The sequence below is a fragment of the Montipora capricornis genome, chromosome 9 (assembly GCF_036669925.1).
Source record: "Montipora capricornis isolate CH-2021 chromosome 9, ASM3666992v2, whole genome shotgun sequence".
NCBI lineage: Eukaryota > Metazoa > Cnidaria > Anthozoa > Scleractinia > Acroporidae > Montipora > Montipora capricornis.
The window spans coordinates 17,145,380-17,157,879 of NC_090891.1; the positions used below are offsets into that span (position 1 = coordinate 17,145,380).

Sequence of the window (12,500 nt, forward strand, 5' to 3'; positions counted from 1 at the left end):
CTTAGGATTAGATCACAGCTGCTCTACCGACAGAGCTACAAGGACAGACGGGAGTAAGTTGTGGGAACTGAAGTTGTTAAACTCCCGGTAATGAACATGTACAAGTCAGAGTTTTTCTCTGTCCTTGTGTAGGCCCATTTCCATTAGTAGAGATAACGCTCACATGGTTCATATGGGGTAGAGAACTAGCACTTCACATTACACTCTAATCTGGTAAGTCTATCCAAAATTATTGCTCCACAACAACAACATTACATTAAACGCCTTCTGAGACTACGAACATTTCTATTTTCTTCTTCTTCTTCTTCTTCTTCTTCTTCTTCTTCTTCTTCTTCTTCTTCTTCTTCTTCTTCTTCTTCTTCTTTGTCTTTTTTCAAGCGAGATGGATGTTTAATGTGATTCATTATCATGGATGAGACCTTTTCCTTAGTGCATATTTATGTCACAACATATCTTGTTACTGATGCTTTGCATTTTGCCTTTACTTGCAGTTTTTCAAGCGCCTTGGATTTCTTGCCCAAACAATGTAATAGTCGTCCTCTCTACAGGAGCTAACACAGCAGATGTTTCTGCCTTGCTTGGATCCCCTACATCCAATTACCCAGACAGAATAACACTAACACCGGAGCAGTATAATACAAATAAAATATTTCCAGCAGGAGAAACGGATCTCACGTATACAGCAACAAATCCAAATAACGAAGTTGCGAGTTGCATTGTCAGAGTTATCGTACAAGGTATAGTTTTGGGGTATATACATACAAATATGCATTCAAGATGATGGTTTTTTGTTGATTCTGTTTTCATCTTGTCTGTTTCTCTCTGTCTATCTGTTTTCCGTTACGTCTTCATGATAATTTTTCAGCACTGAAACACAACATTTAAGGTAGGCAATGTATAACCAGGAACCCAATCTTTGACCCACCCTAATAAGTAGAAGTTTATAATTTGAAGGTAAAAAAAGTAATAGCTAAGATTGATTCAAATTGTAGAAGGATCCTTAAGGCTATTAAAAGCATCTCTAGCCAATTCTATACCTAATCATAACCAATACAATTTTCTCAAACTTGATTGATGCGTTAACTGTTTTATTTTTAACCAATTATTGTTGTAATCGGACAGTGTAATCGAACTGTTGACTATGATCGGACACCTGGAATCGGACAGTTACATCAGCCACTCATATTTAGTGTTCTCAGCTTAATCCAACTATCAGAGAATTTATCACAGTACCTATTGCAACAGCCACTTACCCTACCTAACTGGGGACTTTTCGAAATGGGCGAATTTGTAATATTTGACAGTGCAACTGCCAGTGATATTTTCCCCAATTTCAATTTAGACTTATTTCCGCAGCTTTTGGAGGAAATTAAAGCCAGGTTTCCATATGATCTGCAACGATCTGCGGTGATCGGAGGCAGTCTGCGTCGGTCTCATTGCAGACGATCGTGAACACCGCAGTTAATTGTTTCCACTTAAATCTGAAGCGGTCGTATCACTAACCCTCTGCTAAGCGAGGAGAAAAATGCGCGCACTTACTTCAAGTCTGATTGGACATGTTTCAAGGGGAACAATAGTGTGTTGCCGATAGGACACAAATCTTCTCAGACACATGTTTCCATTAAGAATTGTCTTAGTCGGAAGCGTCGTAATGGTCGCGTAAGTATAACTAGATTCAACTTTTCCGATCATCCATTCCGTTTGCCGCAGACGCCAGGGACACGTGTTTTCACGTGTCTGCGATTAGCGCAGGCCTATCAGCGATCGTGTCGCAGACCGATTGCAGACCGTTGCAGATCATATGAAAACCAAGCTTAACATTAGTTTGTTTCTAGAACTGTCAAATACCGGTAGTTTAGATGAAACACAGCCCATGGTTACAGGGGCATCGTTAATGTCCGCGACAGTGCAACGAACGGAAACTTTACTTCACATTTCTCCAGAATTACAACAGCAACATATTACAGTCCATTCCAGTAACAAGTGTTTCCAGCATACCTTCACAATTTGGGAATGAAGACCAGTCCCGTTTTCCTGTTGTTTCAACTGATGAAATAGCCGAGAGAAACTAGTCCTAGAGTTCGCAAATTTATTTTATTTTTATTTTATTAGCTTTGTCTTTATGATACCGAAACAAAGGACAAAAACAAAACGTACAATCAACGTATAAACTTTGGAAGAGACATCGCAACAGCTGAGTAGTCAATTACTGCGGGCCCAGAAATAAAATATATGTAAAAAGAAGGAAAGAAAAAACACTACATGCAGCACATTATTGGTACATCTAGAAATCTTATGGAGTTGCATTTCAAAGTGATTGTTTCAAAAGTTCGAGGATTGTCCAGATTGTAGTTCATTCTGACAGCACGAGAGTAGTAGTCATAGAGAAAAGATTTGAAACTGGTAAGAGAAGCATTAGCTAACTCCATTCTGCCGGTGCGTAGGTTCCAGATTCTAGTTGTTCTAATTTAAAAAAAGATTTCTGATATGTTGCAGTTCTACATCTCTTTGGGACAAAGATAGGAAAGCTAGTAGCGGATGCTCGAGTCGTTCTAGCGCTTTCACGCACGGCGGGAACAACGGAAGCTTAGGAATAAGGTGAACCAGATTATGCGTAGTCTTGTCAAAAAATACCATGTCTAGGAGTTCTTGCCAATAACATAGGGAAGTAGATCTAGAGATATTAACCTTTTCTTATAAGATATTTCTGTGATAAAAGGTAAACGGAGAATAAATTTGGTTGCACGTCTCTGAATTTTTTGAAGTTTGGAAATTAGTTCACCTCCCTGAGGCACCCAGATTTGAGTTGCGTACGAAAAATGCGCACGCACTACGCCAAGATATAAGGTGCACCTTGTAGAGGTACTTCGAATGTACCTGGCATTCCTCCTTATGTATCCTAGAAATTTGTTAGCATGTGCAGCTTGATGACAGACTTGGGCGCGCGAGGTCAGGTCACAGTCTACTAAGACGCCAAGGTCAAACTCTTCCTCACAGGACTGGATAGTGCGGCCGTTGACCTCATAGCTTGAGGAGATAGGCCTGTACGTTGCAGCTTGCATTTCTTCTCATTGAAGGCTAAACCAGAGGAAGCGGACCATAAACAAAGATTGTGAAGATCTTGTTGTAAAGCGGCGCCATCAACTTCTTGTCGTCGGCGAATTTCAGCACTTGATTCTTGGTAATGACCTCAGTGAAGTTGTTTACATATAAAAGGAAGAGAGCAGGACCAAGAATTGAACCCTGGGGAACGCCCGACCTGACGGGGAGGACACGCGAAGCCGCCCCCCAGTACGGTGACACGTTGGCGCCGATCACAAATGTACGTGTGAAGCCAATCAAGCAACTACCCTCCGAAGCTAGCGTCCTGTAATTTGTTAATGAGCAGGTCATGCCTAACCTTGCCAAAGGCTTTGGACATGTCTAAGTACACACAATCGACTTGACCGGCCCTATCAAGAATGGCCCTAATAGGATCTAGGGTCTCAAGTAGGTTAGTGACTCATGATCGCCCACACTTAAACCCATGCTGACAATCCACAATCAGTTCTTCTAATCGCTGCTTGATGCGGTTTAAGACGCAGCGTTCGAGGAATTTTAAAACAATACAAAGGAGAGAGATTTCAAATTGCCTGTAGCTTTCTACGTGGTGTTTTTCGTCCTTTTTGTGGACATGCACTACATTGGCCAATTTCCACTCCCGAAGCTTTGTAACCCTCCTCCAGGGACCTGTTGAACAACGTACACAGTGATGGAGTGATAGTAGTGGCGGTTCCCTTCAGCATTCTCGCCAGAATCTCGTCCGGACAGTTTATGACAGGTTATATTGTTGGCCGTTGTTCGAACCCACTCTCTTCCTTTTCCGATTGGCAGTTGGAGAGCACCGAAGTGAAACACTTATTGAACAAGTCTGCGATCTTTTCCGGGGTGTCATCGGTTGTATGCGAGTTATCGGTTGCCATGGAGACACTCTCTGGTACGTTGCGCAATTTGGAGCTAGTTTTTAGCACTGACCAGAGACGCCTGGGGTTACTCTTAAAATCGATTTAAGGGGTGTCGAAGAACTCGTCTCTGCTTTCTCTTATCGCACGCTGTACTTGTGAACGCAGAGTCTGAAATTTGATTTTAAGTGATTAAGACGGGTTCGATTTCAGTTTCTGGCGGACAGTTTCCTTTTTCTTGATGAGGTTCATTTATTTTTTAATTCTCTTTTTTAATTAGATACAAATGTAAGAAACAAGATAGCAGAGAAAGGGCAAGATATAGTAGAACTAATTAGATGCCCTTTGTTGCCTTAAACATTTTTAAGATTGAGAGTATAGATTAAAAATAAAACATAGTATACATACAAAATCCAAAGACATAGCCGAGAAGATGATAGCACGAACTAAAAAACATTAATAGTGAGCACGATAATAACGATACAAGGATTGCTTGAAAGAATGCGTACTAGGCTTTTGTCTGATTACTAATAGAATATTTGCTCTTCCAAAAATAACATCCTATAACATGCGTACAGAACTTTCTAATATTTGTTCTGAAGGGGCCCAGATTTAAGTGTTGAAGCTCAGCGCCTCTAGTATTGTAACTATGTTGCTCAAATACATAGCTAAGATCAAGATTGGTAGATTTAAGATCATAAAGATCTTCATAAAGAAATTTACAATGTCAGGAAATTTTAGGATACCCAGTTAAGCGTGGTGAGGAGTAATATGATCACGAAGCGGAACGTCATTTATAATTCGAATTACCTTATTCTGCAGTCTCACAATGCTAGACAGAGGCGCTTCGTAATTATTACCACATAATATACTTCCATAGGTAAGAAAAGGATATACTAATACATAATATAGACTAATTAAGGAGCGACAATTCAAAAAGCGCTTTACTTTAACTAATATATTGATACTTTTACTAATTTTACCAGCAATGTATTCAATGTGATCATGCTATGAAAGATTTTTGTCAATCATTAATCCTAAATATTTAACAGAAAAAGCCTGCTCTATGTATTGACCATCTAAACCAATAGGGAGATAAACATTATAGTCTAATGATAAAAAAGAGCGAAAGAAACTTTACACAACGTTTCCATGACTCCATGTCATCATTTTCAAGTGAAAAGAAAAGAAAATTTGATAACTTAATATATACCGTGCGAGGTGATAAAACGTAAAAATGTGAATGTAAATAGTGACAAATTTAAATAAATAGTTTCGTGCGTATGGAGTCTGATTGTGTGTTCAAGCATGGCCTCTTCTTCTTTATGAATAACATTTCATAAATGATACAGTCCAGTTTTCCGTTGCACTTCTTTAAAACGGAAAAATTGTTGGAAAGGTCGCCGATGGTTTCAAGAGCGTGGTCGTTCTTTAAGTGCTTGCCGATCGCTGAATAACGGTGCTCGTCAATACGTTGGTGTAAATGTCGGCTAGTGTAGACGACATACTCTGCATCACACAGATCACATTTATAATTATACACAACGCATTGTTGGCTAATTATAGGTGGTTTGGGCTCACACATCTTGAGGTCTTCACATATTTTGCGACTCTTGAACACAGGTAGAAGAGTGTGATCGATTTTGCTGCTTAGATCTGATAATTGCCTTTTCACTGCGTCAGCTGACTTTTGATCTTTAAAAGGCAAAACTACTCGGTGAACAGCATTTCCATTGGTGGATAATTGAGCTTGCTCTCCAGGGTTTTCAGACCTCACTGAGGTGAAAAAGTGAGAGATAGTGGACTTGATGAGGCTGTCGGGGTACTTGAGGTTAGTAAACATCACCTTGAGATGATCACATTCAGATTTCAAAGACTCCCATGTGGACGACAGGTGGAACGCACGATTTAACATGGTCTTGAGTAGCGATTTCTTGTACCTTTTATCGACATGGCTTTGGTGGTGAAGCAGTAGGCCAGTGTTAGTTGGTTTACGATAAACACTAGTTTCCAGTTTGCAGCCCTTTTTGAGGACTTCCATACCGATAAATGGTAACCTGTTATCAGACGCTAGTTCCATGGTGAAATTTATGGATGGATGACAACTATTAAGCGTTGATTTTTCATCGTAGCAAACGTGTCGTCCACGTACCTTCTGTAAAGTTCAGGGAGCTTGTTGTCTGGATCTAGTTTTTCCTCGATGGAACAGAGAAATGCGTTTGCCATGAGTGGACCCAGAGGGGAGCCCATTGCCACACCGTCGATCTGTTCATAAAGTTTACCATCAAACTGGAATAGTTGATTCATAGCTGCAACTTTTAGAAATTGAACCAGGTCAGGCTTTGTAATGCTAAGATTGTGTGTAACATTAAACCAGTTGTCAACAAACGCCTTCTCAGCGATGATTTCGATAGTTTCTTGAAGCGGTACATTAGTGAACAGGGACGTGACATCAAAGGATACCAGAATGTCATCTCCGTCGATGACTAGGTTTTGAATCTCTTCAGCAAAAGAGAAGGTATCCGATATTGTATAGCGATTGACTGACAGGGGCTTCAGTTTCTCATCGAGCCACTTGGCGAGGGCATAGTTGTAGGTACCGGTGGCAGATAGGATAGGTCTCATTTATAGTTTCTCTTTGTGTGTCTTTGGGAGTCCATAAAGATGGGCAAGGCGTGAGCCTGCCTGGCAAACACAATCGGCAATCTGCTTTGGCAAAATCTTCCGTACTACAGATTCGAGGTGTTTCTGCAATAGGGGGTGGTAATGCTTTACTGGTCGGCCTCTCGTTCTTGGTCTCTCTAAGCTGACAGGGGTGAACTTCGATGTATCATTGACATACGCTTGACTCAGCAGGTTAACATAATCAGAAGAAGAAGAAGTGCAACGGAAAACTGGACTGTCTGATTTATGAAATGTTATTCATAAAGAAGAAGAGGCCATGCTTGAACACACAATCAGACTTACGTTTTATCACCTCGCACGGTATATATTAAGTTATCAAATTTTCTTTTCTTTTCACTGAAAATGATGACATGGAGTCATGGAAACGTTGTGTAAAGTTTCTTTCGCTCTTTTTTATCATTAGATGTTTAAGTAAATCTAATCTTATTCAAACATTATAGTCCATGGATTTGATGTCAATTCATTAGCACATAACCATTCACACACGGAAGAAAGAGCTACATTAGAACAGTGTTAAGAATTTCGTCCAAGTCTTTACCAGTAATAGTAATATAAGCGAGGTATCATCAAAAAGAGTCTCGAAGAAAACGTATTTGTAGCTTGAGTAAAATCATTGATATAAATCAAAAAAAGATAGGGACCTAAAATTGATCCTTGTATAAAACACCAGAGTTAAACAAAACATATTTAGAAAGATGACCATTCACAAAGACTCTTTGTTTTATATTTTGGAGATAAGATCTAAGCCGTTGATTTTCAACATCTTCAATTTCATAAAAAGCAAGCTTTGATAGTAAGACTGAATGATTGACAGTATCAAAGGCTTTACTCAAATCTAAAAGGAAGGTTAATGCATGTAAATTGTTATCAAGTGCAGTAGTAATTTCATTAAAAGATCAACTAAACGGTCAGTAGTTTTTCCGCCTTGCCTAAAACCATATTGATTGGGTATTATAAAGTCTTCTATAGTAAAGTTAAATATTAGCTGGTTCAGAATGCATTTTTCAAATATTTTTTTTAGAGCAGAGAGAAATGATATAGGTCGATAATTATTACAAGATGTTCGAGAACCTTGCTGGAAAACAGGTATCATCTCACCCTGCGAGCAGAGCCTCTCAAAAACTCACTAGAGGGCGAGCAATAGAGGCTCTGCAGAAATCGTGTGAAGTCTTTCAAGTGTCGGCAGGCCAAGTTTCTGGGCTAGTCACTCTGGTCAAACAGGTTTACACAGCGTGCGTATCATATTTTTGACAAAGTGAAGGTCAAAGTCGAGCCTTCAGCACGAAAATCAATATGGCGTGACGAGTGCAATCGAGACTTGGCGTGGGTTTGAAACTGTCTCCAAGCAACGGCTAGCGCATACTCAATAAAGACTTGACACGATTTCTGCAGAATCCTTTCTTTCTCTTTGAGTTAAGAAAGGCTCTGCTGGCAGGGCTGGCAGGGTGGTATCACTTTTGCGATCTTCAGGCTTTTTAGAAAGATGCCCTGTTTGATAGATAAGTTAATGATATGCGTCAAAGGTTGTTAGATCACATTTGCAGCAGTGGCAAGTAGAATATCTAAGCTAAATGATTTCTTCCTATTCCGGCCCTCAAGTAAGAGTAGTAGTTCTATTTCTGAAACGCGTTCAAGATGGAAACGAGATGCCTTTCTTGACATATATGACTTGAAGTATTTACCTTGAGACGGGAGTTTGGAAACTAATTAAATCAGCGGTTGCATCACGAAAGTATTTATTGATCACATTAGCTATGGAGTAAGGTTGTGTAAAGATTTTATCCTTACTTTGTAATTTGGATATATTAGAATAAGATTTTTTTTAATTGATAATAAAATTTATACGTCCCACATTGTTTAAGGATTATTAGAATTAAGTAGTACTTTGTTATAGTAAGCAGCACGAAATGACTTATTTATGCTGGCAATTCTATTGCGGTAGAACTTGAATTTACTAAAAACGAAATGTTTTTAGTCAGAAGCCATTTCTTAAATGAATTATTGCGTATCTTCATTGATGTTTTGAGCCCAGAAGTTATCCATGCATGGTTTATCAGATATGCTCTTAATCTTAATCTTTAGATTTAGTACTTCTAACAAGCTTTTTATATTAATATCCCCAAGGATAACACAATTCCTTTTAGATAAAAAAAAAATTGAATGCAAAGTTTCCTCCAGCTTGTCAAGAAATTCGTTAACAGGCCTATTAGCGGAGCTCGCACTCCGAAGGCGCGCCAGCGAGGAGCACCATAGTTAAGAAAATATGGTAACCCATCGATGCGAGAAATTTTGGTTTTATAGCCTCGACATCTCAACCGTCTATCCGTACATACGCATGTACATCCACCCGTACATATATGCTAATGTGACCAGTATCATGCTAGTTTACAGCATACATCTTTCATTTTTTAATCAATTGATGTCAAAACAAGGTAGCGGCTGACCAGTATCACATGACCATCCATATCGCGGGCTAAAGCTTACAGCTCACCGAAGTCAGCTGTTTTTTGAAGTTGACCACTGACCAGGTACTGATTTTCGATTGGATTGCAGGCCCAACCTTAGGTTAACTCACCTAAACATAAGCGAGGCTTCAGTTTTCGCGCGCTTTCTGTGGCTCAACGCGGCTACACGGCCATACTGCATCAACTATAGTTCTTACACAGTCAACGCTTTTCGTGTTCAGGTGGAAAACGGTTTGGAAAATGTTTTCTTTCTGCATTTTTCGCTGGTTTCAATCCAGTTTGACATATCATGATACCTGTGGTCCACACTGGCGGCTACGCAGTTATTCAAGTAAAGCATGAGAGGGATATAAACTTAAAGCTGAGTATTTTTTTTTTTAATTTGCTTAGAGCTGCTTTTTTCTCTGTATTGCAATTTTTGGCATATCTTTAGAAGCTCTGATAAGGTTACATGATGCCTGGAGGACCTATGACTAGAACAGAAACGAAACGACTGAGCGAAAGACAACGACAACGGCAAAACAGAATACCAGTAATAGCTCATACACTGTACTTAGTACACAAATTCTTTCCTTGGGCACTAAACCGTTTGTTACTTTTACGGATGGTTATTTAAAGTGGATGCGTCTTTTTTTTTTTTAAAGGTGGTTAAATCGGTTCTTCCTTTGTTCAGGAATGAAAACCGAATTTTTATTGTCATATGGAATTAAATAACAATTATCTGTACTATTTTGGACATAAAGAAAAAGTTGATTTGTTTTGTTTGTTTTCCTCTAAAATGCGAGCGAACAAGTGCTTTTTTAATCGGTTTGCCCAATTGGCTTTCGATGTGCGTCGATAGTCGCAAGAAAATTTTGCCCTTATTTTATAAACACGTAATCGCAATGAGTTCTCGAAAACTTAGGGGGAAATTTCACTGGCCTGTGTTTTCAAAAATTTGTGTAGAGCACCGAGACGTTTTAAGTGTTGGAGCGGATCGTGTTTGAAGTTCGTTCTTTCTTGGTTGCATTGCCGTAGTTTGCTAATTCTTATACCAAGCCAACCTGGCGTGTTTCAATGAAATACATCAAAATGTGAATGATCTTGTTTTCAGAAATAAAGTGGAATAAGGTACATCAGTAAAACTCTTCTTTGACCATGAACTGACAACAAAGTTGTTTTTATGGCTTCTAATTTTAGCATGATCCCTATTCGCTGGCTATTGACAGATGACTTTGAAATGGCTTTTTTTTCCTTTTCCATTCGCTCGCTGAGGGTGTGCTTGTTTTTTTTTTTTTTTTTTTTTTCATTCGGTTCAAAAAAAATATATTGCCAAACTGGTGAATTGCAAAGTAAATTTCACTGGAAAAACCGATCTCGCATTCATCGCTTCGTGATTCATGCGATATCGCTTTTTTAGCGTAAAATTTACCGTGGAATTCAATAGTTAGGCAAAGAATTTTTCTATAGAAGAAAGCAAAGAAAATGATTTAATCATTAAAGCAGCAACCGGAAACATCAAAACGCGGATAATTCGAAACTTTTTATTTATACAAACCGTACAGGCAGAAAGAATAAATGACCAGGGAGCTCCCCTTTGAGGCTTGATACTAGATTGATACTAGATTGGTACTTGATACTAGGTATTAGGCTTGATACTTGATACTTTTAGGCTTAGATACTAATGGAAATGAATCAGCTTCTTTTCAGGTTCATTATGGCGCCTGTGAGCCAGGGCACAGGATTCCTCCCCCTTAAACGCTTGGTTGAGATATAATCCCTTACTGCACCAGAAAATAGGTCTTTCCCAGTTTGCCAACAGCTTTCGACATCACCCTCATTCGCAACACTGGTCAAATTGACTGAACACAAAGCGTTTCGCAGGCCACTGAAATCGCCTCTTGCATAATCATACACGGATCGCTGCGTCTTCAATTGGCAGGCGCTTTTTTTACTGAGGTGTGAAACTCAAAGAGGACGGTTCAGTGATCCGTGAACAACTCGGCATTGTTAATTACATAATTGACTAGATCCATCTCCTCCTTCAGGATTCCTATGATCACATCTTGCAGCAAGAGGCCATTCCAACTACTAATGTTCTTTAAAATATTGAATGTAACATCCATCCAAAAAGAGTATCAAAATGGGCAACTAAACAATACATGGTTTCTAGTTTCTGTGGTATCATGGCATAATACAATACAATAAATACATACTTAATTGACCGCTACCCATAGGGGCTTTTCAGGGCCAATGAAACACAACGAAACGACAGAACAGAACAACGACAACTGTTAAGAATCCCAACTGGCTGGAGGCAAACCAGTAGGCTATTTACAAGTGCGGCAGGAAGGTTGAACCAGGCACTACCAGGATCAAATTCAACGAGTGGTCAGAGCGGGTCTTGAACCCAGCGCCCTAACTACTGGGCCACTCTGACTACAAACATGCCTGTGGGAAAGACGTGTACGATCGCTGGAAGTATGAGGAGAAAAGAGTTGACCAGGAAAAAGTGCCAGGCCTTTCTAGGGGCCTGGTGGTCTACGTGCATCCAATTTTGAGAAAGTAAATAATTTATTCATACAAAAGGTCATTGAAACAAAAAGACGTCAAGCAAATGTAATAACGTCCAACTCTTGTAGTGTTGGGCTAGACGAGAAATAGACCGTGCCCTTTATGACGTAACGCCTCGCAATTCTTTTGTTGAGTGACTACTGAAACATTGCATTATGGTATTTAGTAGTCACTCAACAAAAGAATTTAGGTGCTGTACGTCATAAGGGGTAAGGCCTATTTACTATCAAAATGAGTTCATATTTCGAAATTTGGGCTTGCTTTCCCGTTCCCTTCATAATGGAACGTAACATTGTATCTCTATGATTTCAAACGAAGGAAATGGAGGTGCTAGCATTCTAACAGAGTAAAAATAAATGTGCGGCAATTAATTGAACTTCATTTCGAGTCGACAAGTGTATACAATCTAGACCTTACCCCTGGCAACGTGACTTACCTCGCAGAAAGAAGCAATCAACTATATCATTGCCTTTCTTGCTAACAGATACTGAACCACCAAAGGTATCAGACTGTCCAACGAACATTTACAAACTGGCCCCCTCGACATCGAACTCCGTAGTGGTGAGCTGGACAGAACCTACCTTTACGGACAACGTAGGAGTTGTTAACGTGAGTCAATCCCATGTTCCTGGTGACACATTTGGAATAGGCCAATCTACTGTTCATTATACTGCGAGGGATGCTAGCGTTTCAAGTGGCACGACAGTGTGTGAATTCAATGTCATAGTCAAACGTAAGTAGATTTCCTGAGGTGATGATGATGTTGTTGCACTGGCATAACCACTCTCTTCCCTTAATTTTTTTCTGGCTGGTAAAAAAATCAATGGAGAAAAAAGACTACGGTGAAATATTGCCA

General features: G+C 39.5%; 1 protein-coding gene and 1 pseudogene across 1 annotated transcript in view; one reads left to right on the top strand and one right to left on the bottom strand.

Moving 5' to 3' along the window:
• Positions 1-12,500, top strand: part of LOC138015409 (signal peptide, CUB and EGF-like domain-containing protein 1) — a 65,903-nt gene that overhangs the window by 32,745 nt on the left and 20,658 nt on the right. The window contains exons 18-19 of the mRNA XM_068862434.1: positions 492-737; positions 12,129-12,377. Of these exons, the coding sequence (XP_068718535.1) occupies positions 492-737; positions 12,129-12,377 (495 nt within the window). The remainder of the gene's footprint in view (positions 1-491; positions 738-12,128; positions 12,378-12,500) is intronic.
• LOC138015410 (uncharacterized) lies at positions 5,203-6,660 on the bottom strand (annotated as a pseudogene).